General features: G+C 33.0%; 4 protein-coding genes and 1 non-coding gene across 5 annotated transcripts; 1 reads left to right on the top strand and 4 right to left on the bottom strand.

Annotated features, from left to right (window-relative positions):
- On the bottom strand, positions 1-2614 carry LOC107936226 (CASP-like protein 5B3). Its single transcript, XM_016868918.2, has 3 exons — positions 2124-2614; positions 519-651; positions 1-436 (listed from the first exon to the last, which is right to left on the bottom strand). The coding sequence occupies exons 1-3, from the start codon at positions 2252-2254 to the stop codon at positions 242-244; spliced, it is 459 nt and encodes a 152-aa protein (XP_016724407.1). The 5' UTR covers positions 2255-2614; the 3' UTR covers positions 1-241.
- A 1377-nt stretch (positions 2615-3991) lies between these two features.
- LOC107936217 (1-aminocyclopropane-1-carboxylate oxidase homolog 1) lies at positions 3992-6931 on the bottom strand. Its single transcript, XM_016868910.2, has 3 exons — positions 6262-6931; positions 5426-5747; positions 3992-4452 (listed from the first exon to the last, which is right to left on the bottom strand). Exons 1-3 carry the CDS (start codon positions 6798-6800, stop codon positions 4201-4203), a joined length of 1113 nt encoding a protein of 370 aa, XP_016724399.2. The 5' UTR covers positions 6801-6931; the 3' UTR covers positions 3992-4200.
- Positions 6932-8999: 2068 nt separating this feature from the next.
- Positions 9000-15153, bottom strand: LOC107936234 (uncharacterized). Its single transcript, XM_016868925.1, has 6 exons — positions 14962-15153; positions 12051-12522; positions 9612-9848; positions 9438-9503; positions 9259-9393; positions 9000-9199 (listed from the first exon to the last, which is right to left on the bottom strand). The coding sequence occupies exons 1-6, from the start codon at positions 15151-15153 to the stop codon at positions 9000-9002; spliced, it is 1302 nt and encodes a 433-aa protein (XP_016724414.1).
- A 1483-nt stretch (positions 15154-16636) lies between these two features.
- Positions 16637-16763, top strand: LOC121215212 (U11 spliceosomal RNA). The gene has a single exon (XR_005910941.1). It is a non-coding gene; the product is annotated as a U11 spliceosomal RNA (small nuclear RNA).
- Positions 16764-16795: 32 nt separating this feature from the next.
- Positions 16796-17500, bottom strand: LOC107936221 (enoyl-CoA delta isomerase 2, peroxisomal). The gene has a single exon (XM_016868913.2). The coding sequence runs from the start codon at positions 17498-17500 to the stop codon at positions 16796-16798; it is 705 nt and encodes a 234-aa protein (XP_016724402.1).
- Positions 17501-19789: the final 2289 nt, after the last annotated feature.

The following is a 19789-nucleotide window of genomic DNA, read 5'->3' as shown; positions in this document are numbered from 1 at the left end:
TTGCATGTAAAGGAGGAAACTTCCCCTATCTATTTACTTTCCAAATCCACAAATTTGATGTTTTCATTTACCAGACCAGAAACAAAAAATGATACCAATAAGGGAATAAAATAATGCTGCTTGAGTATAACTACAATCAACCCCTTTTCTTTTTCTATGGACGGTATAAACAATCAAAATTTCTAAGACTAACAGTTTCTTGGAGCGTGGAAGAAGACCGAGAGCCTGTACAACAACCGGTTTAACCTGCCGCAAATAGCCATAGCATGATTAAGAATGATATCGAAACTGCTACCCAACCAAGGAAAGCTAAGGCAACTGCCAATTGATATTTTTGGCACTCTTCTCCGAGTCCACAACTTCCCAAGTCATTGAAATATAATACGGCAATGCCGCCCGAGGAAGATGCGGCAGCCAAAGACAACAACGCGGTCACCTGTGTAAAATTTGATAAAAGTTGAGTTTTCATTGGCAGTAAAAAATATCAAGAGGGTTTGAAGGTTTGAAAAGTGGTTGACCCAATCTCCGACAACGTAAAGGCTGACTAAAACTGGATTATGGAGGACCTTCTTTTTCACCAAGGCAATTCCGTCTAATATTGCAAGTGCAAAGCTCCACACAACTTGCAATCCCATTGAAGCAATAAGGTAGCTGCACAAGCAAACCGTTAAAGAGTTATCCAATTATAAACTCGTTGTATTGAGGATATCAGTACAGAGATATAACCCTCCAAAAGACCCTTCAAATACATTAGAAAAGCTTATAAATAATTGAAAAGCCATTATATCTGACACTCACACTCGAGTCTAAGTAATGGATTTGAACTTCTTTACAAATGAGTAAAGCGGGGAAATATAGGAATGGACCATGAAGACTCGATGAACCACAAATATGCAGCTAAGATTCAATATCTTTGTTCACAAGGATTAGTAAAACAAACAAAACTTTCAGCACTAGAATTTGATACATTAAAAAATGTAGAATTCATTGCATGAACTATTTACATATCTGGTAACTAACTTGTTTAAGCCATAAAACAAGATCGGCATCAGACCGATATCGTGACAATGAGAAGTCTTAGCATTAATATGTCCCTGCTATGGTTCCAAAAGATGATGAAGATTTCGTCATCATAAACTTAAACCTTACTATATTCTAACTCAGCTCGTAACTTCACAAAGGATAATCCTGTTGTCATATACTTGATCCTAATACCGTCCCTGGCAGATACAAAGGATACATGAAGAAGATCTAAACTAAAGCATAAGCAGATATATCATCCCTTATCTAGCCTAACATTCTAGAATCTGCCACAATGAATAAGTAATTTCTGTCTTCCCTTTCTTTTCTCTAATCCATGTCTACCTTAAATAAAACCCGAATTCCATAATTGTCCTAATACAAAATTACTTGAATCTGGAAAGTTATACATATGATTTGCAGTCTGCCTTCTCTTTTTTTCATAAATTAAACAGTTTGATAAGAATGCATTCGCTATGTAACCCGAACCCTTCGGTTTCCCCAAAACTGCCCGACACAAATTCGGATTCAGATATGGCTATTGAAGTATGATTCTCTAAATGCATGGAAAAACTTGGATAAAACAAGTGTACACATTCGATATTCGCCTCAAGTCCGAGTAAAATAGTATCATATTCATCAAAATTTTCCTATTTTTTCAGTTAGATTATACTGATTTACAGAAAAATGCAACTCATTTCTGAACAAAATAATTCAACTCACTGTTACCATAAACAGCAAGAAAAGCATATATTTTCAACCTCACAAATTAATATAAACAAACAAACATATACATACATACACACACACACACATATATATATAGCACTGCCTTTATTAGTCAACCTCAAGGAGAGAATCCATCCATTAAATCAGATCTTTAGTACAGCATCAAAACAAAAGTTAAATACAGCCGGCCAGTTCAAATATGCCTAACCAAATTTTGCAAAATGAACAAAAACTATGAAAAGGATTCTCACACCTAACATGATCTTCAACTTCACAACACAAAATAGAAATTAAAAAGCAAAAGCAAAGGAGCATAGCCCCAGAAAAATCATACCCAAAATGGAAGAACAGGAAAAGAGGTAAAGGGAAAATACCAGAAAGCAGTGAAATTGAAGAAGTTTGAAGTTGTAGACATGGAAGCAATTGAACCAGCTGCAAAAACACACTGCATAATCCTCAAAAATAGGCTAGTCAAAGTCCCTGGACTTCCAGGAATTGCTCTCATGTTTTACTTTTACCTCCAAATCCAAAGAACAATTTTCACTAAATCTCCATAGCTCACAAAAAAAAAGAAGAAGTTTTTAAGAGAAATAAAAAAGACCCAGAAACTGAAATCGGCAGATTAGATGATAAAATTTTTTAAATTAAGAATTTTGAAGAAACCCAGAAAATAATAATAATAATAATAATAATAATAATAATAAACAGGTTTTGTTGACAATAATGGTAATGGTAATGATAAAATACCGACCAAAAAAATTGTCACTTTCCATTTTCAATTTCAAGGTTTCAACAGTTTCAACTACCAACTCCCCCTGAGCTCAACTCTCAATTTTAATGGGCTAAGTAACTTTATATGATGTCTCACCCGACTCTGTTCTTACGTGTTAATAACGCTTTTAAGGTTTTTATTGTTGGTTAACTTCTTCTTTAGTCCCTCTAATTTTCAAGCTTTGAAATTTTAGTCTTGACCCAAACACTAGCAATTGGTTCCGTTAGGTTAAAATTACTAGTCTTGTATTATGTATACAGTTGAAGCTTTAGTCCATATTCTTCAATTAGATCATTTTGAGTCCCTATACTTTTCTGAATTTGAAATTTCAATCTTGACATAAATTACAACCATTGATCCGGTAACTACATTTTTAGTAAGTAATATGTGGAAATAACATGCTATCATACTATTACACATATGATAATATCATGTTAGTTGCATCAAATTTTGGAAATGGTAGAACTTAATGAATTATTTTAAAATTTGAAAAGTATAAGGACTAAATATGACTAAATTAAAGTACAAAGATTAAATTCAAAAGTTTTATAAAGTACAAGGACTAATAGCATAATTTACCCTTTATTGTTTGAATTATATTTTAAGTTTTTTAATATTTTATTTTTATTTGTACTTTGATAAAAATTTTATTTTAGATTGAAAAATTGATCTATGTTCTTTTATTTTATAATTAAATATTAAAAATTTATTCAGATTTTAATTAAAATTTAATGGTTTTTTAAGAGATACTTTGAAATTTTATTTGAATGAAATAAATATTAATGATCTTTTTTTGCATTGATTGACAATATTCTTTTTTCTCTTCTTTTTTTTTTGTAATTTTAAAGCAACAGATTAGTGCTTAAATTAGATTATGAATTTCGGATAAGCTTTTCACTTCGTTAATTATTCCATTTTCAAACTTTTTTTTTCTTAATGGTAATCAAGAAATTCAAATTTAAATACAACCTCTTTTCTATCTTTAGACATCTTTTTTATTAAGAAAAACCCGAATTATATTTTAATGCTTTGAGATGTATGAGCATATATAGGGATGATAAATCCACCACCGCTCCATAATTAGTATGCTTTGCTCCACCATCTGTTCTACTCCACTTGTATAATCTTCAATTACTGAAAAGAGCGAAATAGGTCAATCAATTATTTAAACTGCTCCATAACCACTGTTTAAAAAGAAAGTCTACCCTTGCCACCCTATATCCAAAACAAATCAATTCAAAATTTATCATAATTTAAATTTTGCCATCCATATTTATCCTACATCATAGAGTAATGAAACTAAATTTAGTTCAATCCATAATTATCTAAGGTTACATCTTACTTCATCAAATTATAAACTAAAATTTAAAATATTCCAATTAAATCATCAAATTTTATGTATTAAATTAGTTCAAGCACCATTTTTGTCGGGTTCTTTTTGTTCCTTTAACTAAAGCAGCCCCATGAGAATACCAAATAGGAAATTTTATTTACCAGAGGAGTGGATGGAGATCAGCCACGTCAAGAAACGATAATAGCTGCAATGATATATGTAAACAAATTTACTCTAAAAGTAAATAAGAACACCATGTCTTCTGCAACTCACAAGTTTAGGGTGCAAATTGCAATGATCATATGTAGACTAATGTTTACAGCTTGAAATGTAGGCGAAAATGTTTTCAGAGCCTAAAGAGATGAAGGGGAGAAGTTCCATCAAGACCATGTTGATAAATGTAGGAAACATAGTCTTTAACTGTGGTTTGCCTGTAAAGTGGAGGATTGTGTTGAGAGAGCAGCTCTTTAATGGGTCCATAAACTCTTGAAGATGGTAATAAGCCTGTGGTGAAAAAGCTTGCCACTGATACTCTTGGTCCTTCACGGTTTGCCAAAACTCTGTGCTCCACGCTTTTGAACTTGTCATTTGTTATAAGCTATTAAACCACAAACAAATAAAGTTAATGCAGACCAACTCGGAGTTTAATTCAATTGTTTCATGTGATTTATCAAATGAAATAACATATACTAAATCTCTAACTTTATAGATACAAATATGTGAACTATCTTTTTGGTCTAATACCTTTTGGTATCTGATAAGCACATTAAATCCCGATTTATTTTGAATTGCATCGAGTTGATCCTCAAAAGAAGAGAAAGCTTTCTTAAGGTCATTCTTCATTCACAAGACTCAAAACTAATATTTTGTTTTAGTGGCACCAAGTTCCTTCCTACTTGACTCAATAGAGGTTAGTATTACTTTATTTTCTTCATTGAATTATGTAATAAGTATATTTATAAAAAAAATTAATATAATTAGTAAATCATACTTTGTTTGAATGGTAAAAGGTAAATGTTGAAAACTATAGACTTAGACTCAAATTTTATTATGTGTATTTATATTTGTATTTTTTTTATATAAGAGATATGAAATGACAAAAATACTCCTAGACTAATATAATTTAAGGTAAATTACAATAAAAGTACCCAACTATAGTTTTTTTTCTTTTTTTTTTCACTCAACTATGAAAAATTATAAAATAGTCACACAACTATGTAATTTTATCTTTTTTGATCACCCAACTATATTGGATTTTTGGGTGTTTCCATTTCTACATTAGCCAGCTGGTAACCAAAAAAGATAAAATTGAATAGTTAGACCATTTTGTAACTTTTTATAGTTGTGTGACTAAAAAAGAAAGAAAATCATAGTTGGCTTACCTCCATTATAATTTACCCTATAATTTATTTTATAAAGTAAGAGTTACCCAATTGAATTGATGTTATTAAATCGTGACCCCAAAATCATTAAAGGATTTAATATTCGTAGAGATAAAAATTTACTATAAATATAAAAATGATGACATCCAAGTGTGGGGGAAACTAGAATAATTAGAAAGTGAGACTTGCCTGTAAAAGATCTCCAACATTAATCACCAAGGCACCAGGCACCGGAGGAACATCGAGCCATTGATCTTCATAAAGCACTTGCAAGCCCCCAATTTGGTCTTGTAAAAGCACCGTTAGGAAGTCAGTGTCGGAGTGCTTGCTCGTGCCGAAGGTCAGTTCGGGTTCGGGACATGGCGGATAGTAATGGCTTAGGACTGCAAGTCCCTCGGCACATCCCATCTCCTCCAGGTGATTTGAGCGTAGTCCAAGAGCTTCGGACAATACTCTAAATAAACAACTCCCCAATCTCATTACTTCCTTCGTGTATTTCACTAGAATATCTCTGCAATCCAAGGGTTAGTTTAATAATAAAAGCTTTAAAATATAAAATTAATCAAGTCCTTTACTTAGGTTAAATTATAGTTTTGGTCCTTCTACTACATCAAATTTAAGATTTAATCTATGTACTTTAATTTTACAGATTCTTTTACTTTTATAATATTATTAGTTAATTCAAATAACTAACATTGTTAACTATAGTCAATTAAAATGTTAAATTAAAATATAAAAACTAAAATCTAAATTTAACCATAATAGAGGGACCAAAATCAAAATCAGAATTTAACTTTTTATTTAAAAGTATGCTTTTCTGTTCAATATAATTCTATGTGTAATTTGAAGGAATTTGGGGTAATTACATTAGTAGTTAATATTATCTACGAAAACTTACAAAATGTTTACTCATCTATTTAATTTTATCTTTTTTTATCACCACCTAAAAGGAAATTTCTAATAGTTAAGTGATTATTAATGTAGTTTACCCAAAAATTAATATCCGAAAGAATTAATAAGCTTACCTCAACACCTCAGGCAATTCTTGAGGCTGGGGAGGATCAGGAGCCATCATGCAGAAACAGGTATCTCTCCAGTTCGCAAATGGAGCTGTATACAAGTCAAAGTTGCTCTGATATCTAAACCTGCTTCCCGATTCTCTTGCGTAATACTTTTTCTTCACTTCAGTATCTTGCTCGAAAAATCTTCGAACCCCATCTTTCATCTCTTCAAGAACACTTACAGTTATCCCATGGTTGACAATCTGGAAGAAGCCCCATGTCTCTGATGCATGCCTGACTTGGTCACTGATCTCTTTATGCCGCCGTGGATCATCTTCGATCCCTTGTAGATCAATAACTGGAATTTTGTATTGGGTTTTCTTGGTTGTCTCTAAAGTGTTCGATGAAATGTCTGAACGGATGAACATACGAGGAACCTTAGTGATTCCAGCATCTACCAGACCTTTGACACCGGCTTTTGAATTGTCGAATGCTTTCAGTTCCTTTTCTCTGTCGTAGTTGTTGGAATCATCATGAACTCCAGCTCCACTGGTGACCACCATTTTTTCAGTGTGCTTTGTTCCTATCGTTTTAATGTAACAAAAGCATTTGAAATTTTCTGAGAATGACAAATGAGGTTAAGAAAGCATGGAAATTTGTTTATCAGTAATGCGGATGGTAATCAGCCACGTCGACAGCGATAGGACCGATGTAGCTGCTTGGTCCCATGTAGAGCTGCTCATGGGCCGGGCCGGGCCCAGAAAAAATTTTGGCCCATGTCCTAGGCCCGGCCCGGCCCGAAATATGGGCCTAGAATTTTTCCCATGCCCGGACCAGCCCGGCCTGGCCCGTTTTTAAATAAATACCAAAAATTTATTTTAAAATTAAAAAAAAATAAAAATGTATTTTAAAAATATTTTAAAATTAAAAAAATTTAAAAAAAAGTAATTTAAAAGTATTTTAAATTTAAAAAATAAAAAAATTTATTATATTCGGGCCGGGCCGGGCCTGAGCCAAAAAAGTGGTGCTCAAGGCCCGGCCCGTTTTTAAATCGGGCCTCATTTTTTTGCCCAAGCCCATATTTCGGGCCTATATTTTTACCCAAACCCTCCCATATTTCGGGCCATGACCACCTCTAGTCCCATGCTCCGAAATTTTAAATAATATTTTATAAATTAAACCATGCATTATAAAACCTTAAAAAATTAATAATATTTATAAAATTACAATATATATTAGTCATATTATAAAATTAAGAAATTATAATTATAAACAGGAAAATAGTTACAAAATTAAAAGAGATGTATTTTGTAAATATATAATAAGAGAGCAAGATAATTTTTCTTAAACTTGATCCCGACCCGACCTCAAAAATTTTAATGATAAACTAATTTGTTCCATCTCATCTCAAAATTCGATTTTTAAAATTTTAAAAAAATATGTTTCTATTAAATTCATGTTTGGGGTTTAAGGTTTATTTAAAATTTTTTATTTAAATTGACCTAAATAAAATAATTAATTACGAAAATAATTTAAGACCAAAATATTGTACGAGAATAATTTGTTTTCTACAATGCACGTTGATGTCGTTATACCCATTGCTGGCACCACCCCATCATCATCATCAGGCAATCGTCGCTTTTTTTTTAAATATATATATTTTTGGGTGCTGTCATTATGTCCAGTGGCATTAATATTTATTTATTTTCTACATACCCGTAAAAAATACGAGTATTTTAGAAGGAAAAAGAAAAAAGAAAAAAAATTAATTGGTGTCATTGACCTCTCTTGCGACACCAGAGGTTTTTTTTAAATATTTTTTTATGGGTGGCCGGCCTCTATGGCTACACCGGATAACTTTTTTTAAATAATTTGTGTTTTGTCGGTCTATCATGTGGCACTGGAATTTTTTTAAAAAATAATTTTATCATCTATTCTCTAAAATGAAGACCTGGATCCGATGCAGTAAAAAAAGAATAGACACTTTCATTGTAGAGTGAAGAAGCATGAGGACAAAGAAGGAAAAACGTCTGTCACCATTACTAAAATCTCATAATAAGGCTCCTCTCTTTTTCTTCTTTATCTTCTCCAAAACATCCCTTCCTCCATAATAAAGCTGATAAATGGTTAATTTAATTTAAAAGAAAAAAGTGATTGTCATAAAGAAAAATGTGATTATTAAAAAGTTGCTAAATAAAAAGATCAATTGAATTGATTGATGTATAGAGGTTTAGAAAAAATAAATAAATTTAAAATATTTTCTTTTAATTGTAATTAAGGCACTTTCAACCTTGAAATAAAGTTGTATACATTTTGAAAAGTATATTTTTTAATAGTTGTAATAATAACTTTTTTGGCCACCCTTTTTAAAAAAATATTTTTTAATAGTTGTAACAGACACATTTTTTTCCACCGAATGATTATGTACATTAAGTGTGGTTCTCATGATTTTTTCCACCAACAAACTAGACCCCCCAATCGTAGTCAGTTCAATTTGTCGTGAAGTGTTATCTTGCAACGAAATTCCCTTACCTTCAAGTTGGGCATTAGCCCCCCGAATTAATCAAAGGAAACGAATCATTCCCAATCTATTCCATTCCCTTATCAATCGCAGAATTAATAGTGGACCCGCTAGACCCATTAGACGAGCCCCCAAAGACACGACCTTTCCTGCTAACAATCTCAGAGGCCTTAACAAATCCACACGGCCCAAACCCCTTCCCATCGTCACGATCCATAACTGAATCACCCAACCCAATGGATTATCCCTTAGATTTAGCAATAATTCCAAGCTTAGAAATCTGCACATCCCCCAACTCATTTTCCCTGAAATCTTGCAAAGCATTAAATTGGGATCCCTGAAGATTTGCACTTACCTTGTCATCCTTGCTAGAGCCCTTACTCTGATCAGCTCTCATTGACCACAAATCTACTATCATCCAAGGACCATACTCCTCAACCCCTTCATGATTAACCTTAAGTCCACTGGGAGTATAACTGAATGCAATACAACATCATCACCTCCTTGCTTCTCTTGAAAATATAAAGCCGGAGACAACTTTTTCATAGGACCATAGTAACCACACGCAAAGCACACGTTAGGCAGAGATTCATACTCCACCTTCTGCACCCGACCATCCATTTTAATATTAGATACTAATGGTTTATTCATGTAAACCATAATTGCCAAACGAACAAACCTGCCTCGCAAACTATTTCCCCAATCGACTTAATTACACTCCTCCTATACATAAAGCCTAGAACACCTGGGAATCGAATCCATACGACAACACTAGATGGGAACGGTTGACTCGTGGAAAAATATTCAGACCAATGTTGCATCGTGAGATAATGGCTAAACACTATCCACGGACCTTTAGTAAAAGCCCGAACATAACCTGCTTCCTCATGTAGTTTAACCAAATAATAATCATTCTCTAGATCCATGATCATTATAGTAGTTGAAGGCTTCCACAGACTATAAATCTTATTAGATATCGCATGATAACCAATCTTCCTACCCAGAAGTTTCACGAAAATCGTCCTTGACACGCTCTTACACAAAATCTGATGAACACGACCAGAAAATATAATCGTCGACATGTTGTCCTCTGTTCCAACAATCACATCCACTTCAAACAACTAAACATCATCCTCATCCATATCCAGCACCGCCTGCCCTATCGATCTCTTGAATCCAACCAACATGTCCTTAAAAGAAACACGGGTAATCTATTCACTCTCCTCCCCTAACGATTGCTCCCGGATATCCTCCCCGTGAAAATCACATTGCATTTCCATAACATTGATATCTTGTATCCTTTATAGTTCTATTCAATGTCTTGTAAGTTGAACTCATTTAAAATATCTTGATTTTTAATCTATATGTAGATTCTTGAGACAATATTTTAATTCCTAATACAAGTAATTTATTCTAAAATATTATCTTGAGAATCTACACACAGATTAAAAGTCAAAATATTTTAAATGTGTTCAACTTACAAGACATTGAATAGAACTATAATAATTATTTTTATAATAAAATTGGTTTCTAACTAAATTTTTTATTCTAAAATTTATTTGGTTCATTTACTTTTTTCTTGTTAACTAGTGCCAAAAAATTAATTTTTTTCCAATTTTCGACATCAAAACTTTATGTGTTGCTGAAATACTCAGAAAGAAGTTTTATTTTGAAACAAACTTTCAATTTTTCTTAAATTTTCTTTCTCAATATAAGTGAAGATTTCAAAGTTTTCACTTCATTACTCTACTATTACAAAGAACTTTTCTATGTATATATTTCTTTTCCATGTTTATTTTTGTGGGTTTTGCCTTGTTTTACTATTCATTTCTTTAACGTTGCAATGAATTTTCAATGAGTTTTCTTGGATTTTTAATATTCATTTTTTTGGATTTTTAAAAAATTTTAACGGGATTGCCTAACACCAAAGGCACAAAAAAGTTGATTTTTTAAAAAAAAGACAGCGGTGCCACCAAGAAGAATGGCGGCACCAAAAAGCATACTGACTTTTTATCTGACACTTTAAAAAAATATTCTCCGCTACCACTAGAGAGGACGACACCTATTAAAATATAATTTTTCCTCCCAGGTTACTCGTATTTTTAAAGGGTATTTAAGAAAATACATACCAGTGTCATTAGACACAATGACAGCACAAAAAAATTGTTTTTTTAAAATCGATAATTATTGGGTAATGATGAGGGGTGATATCGCCGATCAAGTTGGCGACACCGATAGTCACTATAGAAAACAGATCAATCTCGTATAAAATTTTACACCTAGATATTTTTATAATTAATCAATTCTTTTTATTCAGTTTTGAAAAAAACGATTCAAAAAACGATGGAAATTTGTTAATCAGTAGTGTGGATGGTAATCAACCACGTCGAAAACGATGATACCAGTGATAGTTGCTTGGTCCCATGCTCTTTACTATCCACTATTTTTTCTTCATAAAGATTAAAAACAGAGCAATGTACGGAGAGGGACAAAGGCAGAACATACTTGTGCTTAACTTGTTCATCATATATGTATACAAATTTAATTTATTCAAAGATTAATTAAGAACTATTATCTCTTCTGCAACTCATAAGTTTTGCCTACAATGATCTTACGTAGACTAATTTTTAAACAGCTTGAAATGTGAAAGTGAACCGCTACTGCTCAGCCCTTTCGAGTAGTATTGTGACAAATAGTCATTGATCAAGATTTCTCTCTAGATCGGAGGATTGTTTTCAGACAACAGTTCCTTGATTTGTCCATAAAGTCTCGATTCATTTTCTTTGTTATTCGCTTGCATTATCAGAAAACATGCCACTGATATTTTAGGCCCTGCCCATTTTGCCAACACCCTATGGTTCATGCTTTTAAACTTTTCGTTTGATATAAGCTGTAGAAGATCTCCAACATTTACTACCAAAGCTCCAGGTATGCAAGGGACATCAATCCAATAATTGTGATGAAGAACTTAGAGCCCACCCATTTAATCTTGTAGAAGAATGGTAATGATGTTACTATCTTTGTAATTGGTGGTTCCCATTATTAGTTTTGGTTGAGGACATGGAGGATAGTAATGTCTCATTAGAAGCAGTAAGTCAGCGCAACCCAAGTCATTAAGGCAACTAGGGTTGAGCCCAAGAGCTTGAGACAGTAGTTCAAACAGTGTGAAACCCAATGTCAATACTTGCTTGGAGTAATCCATTACTATGTCACTGCAACAAAACTCAGTATCTATCACCTATACAATACTCACAACTGAATTCGAGTAACGTAGCCTAGTACTAACACGTACCTGCAAACTTGAGGCAACTCTGCGGGTGAGCTGGATCATCAAGAGACATGATACAACCCAAACTGTCCCTCCAATTAGTAGCTTTCGGTTTATACAAGTCATAGTTTCTTAGATACAACACCTTTCGAGTTGCATCGCGTGTATAGAACTGTTTCTTCACCTCGGTGTTTTGTTCATGAAACTGACAGATCCCATCAATCATTTCATCCAAAACGCTTACAGGAATCCCATGATGGATGACCTGAAAGAAACCCCAATTCGCACAAGCATTTCGAACTTGGTTAATCACTTCGGCACGCAAAGCCGAGTCTTCATTGATGCCTTGGAGGGCTATGATCGGGACACTCAGCTGATTATTGGAACAATCGGTGTTATTCTTCTCAAGGATAATGCCTTGATCTATGAATATACGAGGGATTTTTGTGACACCCGAATCTATTCCCTTTACACCGGCTTTTAAATCATCAAAAGCCTATACTTCACTTTCGCGATCGTAATCTAAGTTAGAATCTACCTGAAATTCACTGGTTTTTGAGCCCATGGTGTTGATTTTTTAATGAAATTGTTAATGTAATAAGGCAATTTTGGATCCAAATAAAGTCTATGTTACTAATAGGATATGAAGGAAGCAACCTTTCCACAAAGTCCACACAACTCCATCGTTGACTTGGCCACAAACATGTCATTATCTAGACCAAAAAAATTCTAACTATTACAACCACTAATTAGAAATAAGACTCAGATTTAAAAATTCAAATCAAGTGGGATCAGTAAAATATGATTCGAAAATTCGATTAATTTGAATAATTTTTTATTTGGTTCTACTTAATTTTCTTTTCACTTGATTTGGTTTTGATATTCAAATCAAATTCAGTTGACAAAATAAGGCATATCAACTCGATTAATTTGAAATTTATATAAACTTATTAAAAGTTTACATAAAAATTAAATGATACTTTAGTCAAAATTGTAACATTGAAGGTTCGGTATTTATAGTGTTCTTGGTTCATAATAATATAATTTTACTTTGTAAATAAAATATTTTTTTGTTAATTTCTTAATTGAGTTAGAACCTAGTTGAAGGATCATACCAATATATTTAATTTTGAGGATGTCATAGTACTTATATCTAATACAATAACAATTCATGAGTTTAAATAGTAATTATAAAGTGATATCGATATTTATCTTGATTGATTATGATGACATTCATTACATATATACCCATTGATTATGATGATATTTATCTTGATTAATTATCGAATGTTGAGGCTCGGGCTTGTCACCAAAAATATCCTCAAACGATGGAAGAAATTGAGGCTCGAGCTCGGGCTTTGGGTGGTGTGATGACAAGTTGGATGCTTTATATTGGGGCTCAAGATCGGGGTTAGAGGCAGAATCAATTTCGGTGTTCCCGAATGGTGAAACTTGGTTATAGCACGGTCGCGCGTTCCTCTATTGCCATCGAAAAGATTTCGGTTGCGCGTCTTCCGAGATCAGCATATAACGACCTTGGAATATAAAGGGCTTCCCATGTGCCATATACCATTTTGTGTACTCGTGCGTAGGAGAGAACCCTCCCTCTAAGACATACAAGGGAGGGTAACTCGAATGTCGATCATTCCACAGAAAGATATACGGTTCATATTTTTCTGCCCAATTTAAAGCCTCCTGGCTCGAATTCTTTTTGTCCATTCCGTGGACTTCTTTAATGTCGATAGGAGGGTTTGAGATAGATTGTGCGCAACCGAATTGCCTCAATACTCGACCTTGATCGTGCCACTCCACCATATGAAAATGAATCAACGGAACATTTGACATGAACAACTGTTACTGCTCGATAACCCATGACGGTATGAGCGCTGCGATCTCTTCCTCGACATATGGTATCCAGAGAAATTGCATAATATAGACAATACATTATTAGTTTTTTTTGTGCAATTATTTTATTTAAAAAAGAAAGATTCGAAAACGTATTTTACGCCATCCCCGAAATGAGTCTCTATCATCATACGGTACACAGGTATGGTGAATGATAGTCCAATTTCTAGTACAGTTGCCCATCTAAAAAAATGAATAATTATTTTTTCCATGTAAAAATAAGTATACTATACTATAGAATTAAAAAATAGATGGCAAAATTGAACTATATATTTACCTATTCACAAGTAGCTACACATACGGTTGGTAGCTCACTGATGCTAGAAATGGCATTCGGTATAACGCCTAAGACTGTAGCAGAAGGCAGCAACCGCCCATTATTTTCATAGATGGCTTTGTCGCTCGATAAAGCTCGCGGTATAAAGGGAGATACATGATGTGGACTTTATTTTGATTGACGTCTGGCAATAGTATCCCACCTATAAGTTGCAGAATGAACGCTCTTACAACGTAGATAATGTCCATCTGCGTTGGACTGCTCGGAAGATGTTGGAAATTTTCTCTTAACCAAGTAAATTTAATATAGGTTAATCGTCATTCCTCATTGTTGGGGGCACTCTTCCAAGTAACTGCTCGCAAGTGCCTCACGGATCGAGCACTTTTCTAAGCCCGGTCACTGCTTTGTCGTTTATAGACAGCCCAAGTTGGATTGTTACATCTTGCAATGTAATAGTTGCCTCCCTACACGGGAGGTGGAACGTATGTGTCTCTAGGCCCCATCTTTCAACTAAAGCCGATATTAAATCGGCCCGTAGCTCAGATATTTGATTGTATGCGGCTACCCCAAAACCAGCGACATTCAAATACGGTAAAACTCTTCAATCGAGAAAATAATTGGATCATGCAACTGGGGTCTCACAATTCTGTACATATCCTGCTTTTATAGTAAATATAGAATTTTATATTTCTCATTTAAAAAGAATTTAAATGAATATTTAAAATTAAATGAGACATTTTTCTTTTTATTTACCTTATTCACACAGGCTGCAATGTGGTTGTTGTCATTTAAAATAATATTAGAATTAGGACCCATGGAGTGATCTGCGGTGGTTGACGGTGAACGACGGTTGTCAGAAATATTTGGAGGTGATCGGTGGTCTTCGGTCTGCGGAGAGCGGCAATTCTCGACAATGGTCAGCGGTTTTGGGTTGAAGTCCCCCATTTATAGTGGGGGACCATAAGCCATGTCATTTCAACTTTTTTTTTTCCTTTCATTTCCATTTCCATTTCCATTTCCATTTCATTTCATTTCATTTACATTTCCATTCATTTAAATTACTTTTTTCTATTTAAATTTAATTATTTCTCATTTCAATTTTTGTTTTCATTTGAATTTATAATTTATTTTCATTTAAACTTTCATTCCATTTCATAATCATCATTTCATTTCATTTCATATTCATTTAACATTTCATTTATTTTCATGTTTATTACAAATTACATTTCATTTCATATTCATTTAACATTTCATTTCATTAATTTTTTTCATTTAAATTTATTTTTTTCCTAATATAATTTTTTTCCATATTAATCACAAGTAGTCTCGTTTCAAGTTATCTTTTTTCAATTCAATTTTTTTTTCAATTCATTTCATATTTTTTCATTTTAATTAGAAGTAGTCTCAATATCAGGGTCATTTAAAATTTTTCAAATTTTATTTAAATTTTTTCTAAATTTAAATATCATTCCATTACAAATTTTTAAATTTAATTTAAATTAAAAAATTTATCATTTTATTTTTTTTGGGTTTTTTAGGCCTTAAATGTTGGGTCAAATTGCAGGTACTAGGCCTGCTGGTGCCGACCGCTAATGTACCAGGCTTGACGCAAGCCTGGATGGGACGTCCTTTCATTTTTTTTAAAATACACTAGTGTCAGCTATCAGTGTTTCAAAATAAAAAAAATTTTGCATTGGGAGTTGAAATTTGTACTTGGCCAGCACCTAAATTTTTTTTAAAATGCACTGGTGCCGGCCATTACATGGCTAGAACCAACTTTTTTTAAATGCTGATACTTTTGTATACCAGTATAATACGATTTTTAAAAAAATACCCTGATGATGCCCATTGGGTTCCCAAACTCAAAAAAATAATTTTTTAAAAACCTGACACAATCATCAGATAATGATGGGGCCAAAATACTAGGTAGTGCTGGTCATTGGGTTCTCAGAACTCAAATCTACTATTTATTTCAAGTTATTTTGATGAATGTTTTTAAACCAGGGTCATTTCTATAAATATTAATTTTTTTTGAGTTAGATAAGTAAAATAGCCGGTTTTTTGGATTCGAATCTATCCGATTCTGATTGCTGTTGACTCGGGTTTTCGGGTTAAAAAATATAGCAAAGAATTTGAACTAATAAAATATAGAATTTGGGGTTGAAGATAGATTCACACAAATGGGAGTGATGGCAAATACAAAGGATTGTTATGTGTCACATCAATGCCTGGCAAGTGGAATAGCATGGTCTACGATGGGCTTGCTTTTGTTTGAAGCAGCTTGTCCATCCATGCTTGTTGCATTCAAACAATACAAATTTGTGTAGCACACTCTCTAGTATTAAATGTGTATCCCACATCGGGTGGAGATCCTAAGGGGCACGAAAGAGGTCGTCTATATATAAGCGTAGAAACCAAATGGTAAACTTAAAAGGGTCGGTTGGCTAAATATGCCACGCCCACCCTTGTCTGGTGGGTGCCGTATGGCTATCAAGACATATGGCCGACATAATTTGTGGGAACCAATAGGGTTGGCTCGCTCGGCCGACCCTCCAGTATTATTCTTAAATCGTTTCGACTATGTTGATTAAATAGGTATGGAAGCGATTCCCAGTATGTCGCAAAGTTCAGAATACAATCCTTTCCTAATTTCAGCATAAACTTCACCATGCCAATTCCTTTTGGCCAAATCGTCGGCCATTTTTATCCCGGCATTTGTCACTTCTTCCTCGCCGTCGTAAACTGCTTCCACTATACCCATTTTCAGTGCTTCTTCTCCTTTTATCTTCAACCCGCGCAATAATAGATCGCGTCGAGCCGAGCCCGAAATTTTTGCTCTAAACAAAGCCATGAAGGGTTCAGGGATCTTGATCCCTAAATCCAAATCAATCATGTAGAGCACACTTCTATGACGTCTCATGAGCACGTAGTCATGACAAAGGGCGAGCACTACGCCGCCAGCGGCGGCGTGACCATTGACGGCGGCGATGGTGGGCATGGGGAGGGAGATGAAGGCTAGGACGAGCTGCTTGAGGTTGTCGAGTAAAAGGTTGAAGCGTTGTTGGGTTTCTTCATCGGATCCTGCAGCGTTGACCCAATCGAGGTCGAAGCCATTACAGAAGAACTTGCCATGCGACACAGTGACAAGAGCTGAACCACGGGTTGACTCAGCCTTGGCTCGTGAAAGTGCTGAAATGATGGAGCTGAACAGGTTGGGGTTGAGCCGGTGCTCGCCGTTTTGGCCGGTGAGGATGAGGATGAAAAGGTTTCCACGTTTTTCTAAGGAACACATGCCGGATTGGCACTTAAAATTGTAAAGCTACAAAACCGGGCGCTAATTGCAACAAATGATGAACTGATCCAAATTAAATCCAAGATTAAAAGGCTTGTAAGATTATTCTATTGAAGATCTAGCTTGATCTTCAACATAATTAAAGTTGGGTGCTCGGAAGTAACATGTTTGACTTTAAAATTCTCGATTTATGCGTCCTTAAAAAAAAAGAGCAAATTACACAAATAATCACTAAGCTTTCAATAAATTACATTTTCATCATTTATTATTTTTTGCAAAATAGTCAACCATTAGCTAACGTTTGACTTTGTTTAAATGTAATTTTATCTTTTTAGGGTCTGTTTGGATAGTACAGAATAATTAGATAAAAATGTAATTGTTAGACTAGCAATTATATTTACACTCTTTTATGGTTATATGACTGAAAAAATTCCTTATGCCATATTTGATAATACAACTGTAATTACAATTACATATGATTACATAATTTATATATTTTTAAAAAAAATTAATTACCGTACAAATTATCAGTACAATAAAAAAATTATATTAGGTTAAAAAAGTAGTCAATAATACAATTATTAATAAAAGATAATAAGAAAAATAAACATCATATACAATTCTATCGTAGGTTGATTATTCCTTGTTTTATATTTTACATATACTCTTTATTATCGTCTATTGGTCCTTGATCGAGTTTTAAATTTGAATTTGTATTATTCAGATCATCAGGATCTCTTTTTATATACTCTTCAAAGTATGGACTGCCTCAATTTCACCTATCAATGAAGTTATGAATGTTAGTACAATCCAACCTTATTTTTTATGCTATACAAATGTGATGTTAATATAAGATTTTTTTTTATAACAACTAATATACTTTCAAATATTTATACCTATCATAATATTTAGATTCACGATACAAAATATTCTATAATATTAATAATAAATTTTGGACAACAATTCAAATAAGATTATGGGGATGTCCTTGTTACTCATTTTCTTTTATTATAATTATTTATATATAAATGAAAATTTCTCATTGAAAAGGAAAAACCTAAGCTAGTAACCATTTAAAGTTAATATAGGTTCAATAATGGTGTAAATCAAACTATCAAATTGTGATGAATCTCAATTATGAAAATTTGTAAAGCAAATTCAAAACAAAATGATATAATTTGATCTAAAATAATAGTAATAATAACATCATCTAAAATCAAATATTTATAAGTTTCATTAAAATTAAATAAAGGATTATTATCTTATACATTATTGCTAGAGTAAAAAAAATCTTTAGAAGCGGGTTTAGATTAGTGTCATTTGTTTTAAAATTGTAATAATAATATTTTGATTTGTATGGAGAAACGGTTAAAATTTTTATCAAACACATGTTTAGCATGTGTTTAAACCGTGTTATTCCCCTTCCATTGCTCCAATATTGCATAAAATATAAAATAAATATAAAATAATTAAAAATGATACTTTGACACCTTCCTAGATTTGTTTGTGGAGTTAAAAAAGTGCACGACTAATATGTCAAATACTCACCTAAATAAAATTTGAATAATTATTTTATATATGACTAATAAAATTTTTATATTCCGAAAGTAATATTAAACGGGTGAAGTGTTTCCCATTTTTTTTTAAATATGGGTTTTATTTTTCTTTACTATACTTTATGGTCATGTATAGCTTTTTCAACAAATATTTTTTAAATTGAATCTGTGGTCTAATTGGTTAGAGGCTACCAATTCATCGGTCCAACAAGTTTGACTAATTTTATTGGTCTGATTAAAAATTCAAAAAATAAAAAAAAATCAATTCAATCAGTTCAACTAATTTTTTACTTAGATTAATTGGTTCATACCGATTTTCGTATCAACCAATTCAAAACCTCTTTTGGAACGGATATCTCAATCAATTCCTGATTCATCTGATCCAATCAAGTTTAAACAACATTACTTTTAAATCTACTTGTAAAATTTAAAAGTTACACAAACAAATATATAAACTAATTTTTCATAAAATACTCCAAGATATATTCAAATAGAAATATAAAAAAGAAATTCTAAAAGTGAATATGATGAAATAATCTTAAGGAAACTTACCTTCCACACCGTTAAGCAGTGGCTACGCCAAGAGGCTTTGGCCCACACTAGTAATCACATTTGATCATGGGTGGGGTCATTGGGGGCTCTCTCTCTCTCTCTTCACCTATATGGCTAAGGGTGATCCGCCCTCCAAACCACCACTTCCTTCCCTTGTTAATTTTATGCACCAACATGTTAA

The sequence above is a fragment of the Gossypium hirsutum genome, chromosome D02 (assembly GCF_007990345.1).
Source record: "Gossypium hirsutum isolate 1008001.06 chromosome D02, Gossypium_hirsutum_v2.1, whole genome shotgun sequence".
Taxonomy (NCBI): Eukaryota; Viridiplantae; Streptophyta; class Magnoliopsida; order Malvales; family Malvaceae; genus Gossypium; species Gossypium hirsutum.
The sequence above is the reverse complement of the archived record's forward strand: the minus strand, read 5'-3'. Positions and strand labels throughout refer to the sequence as shown.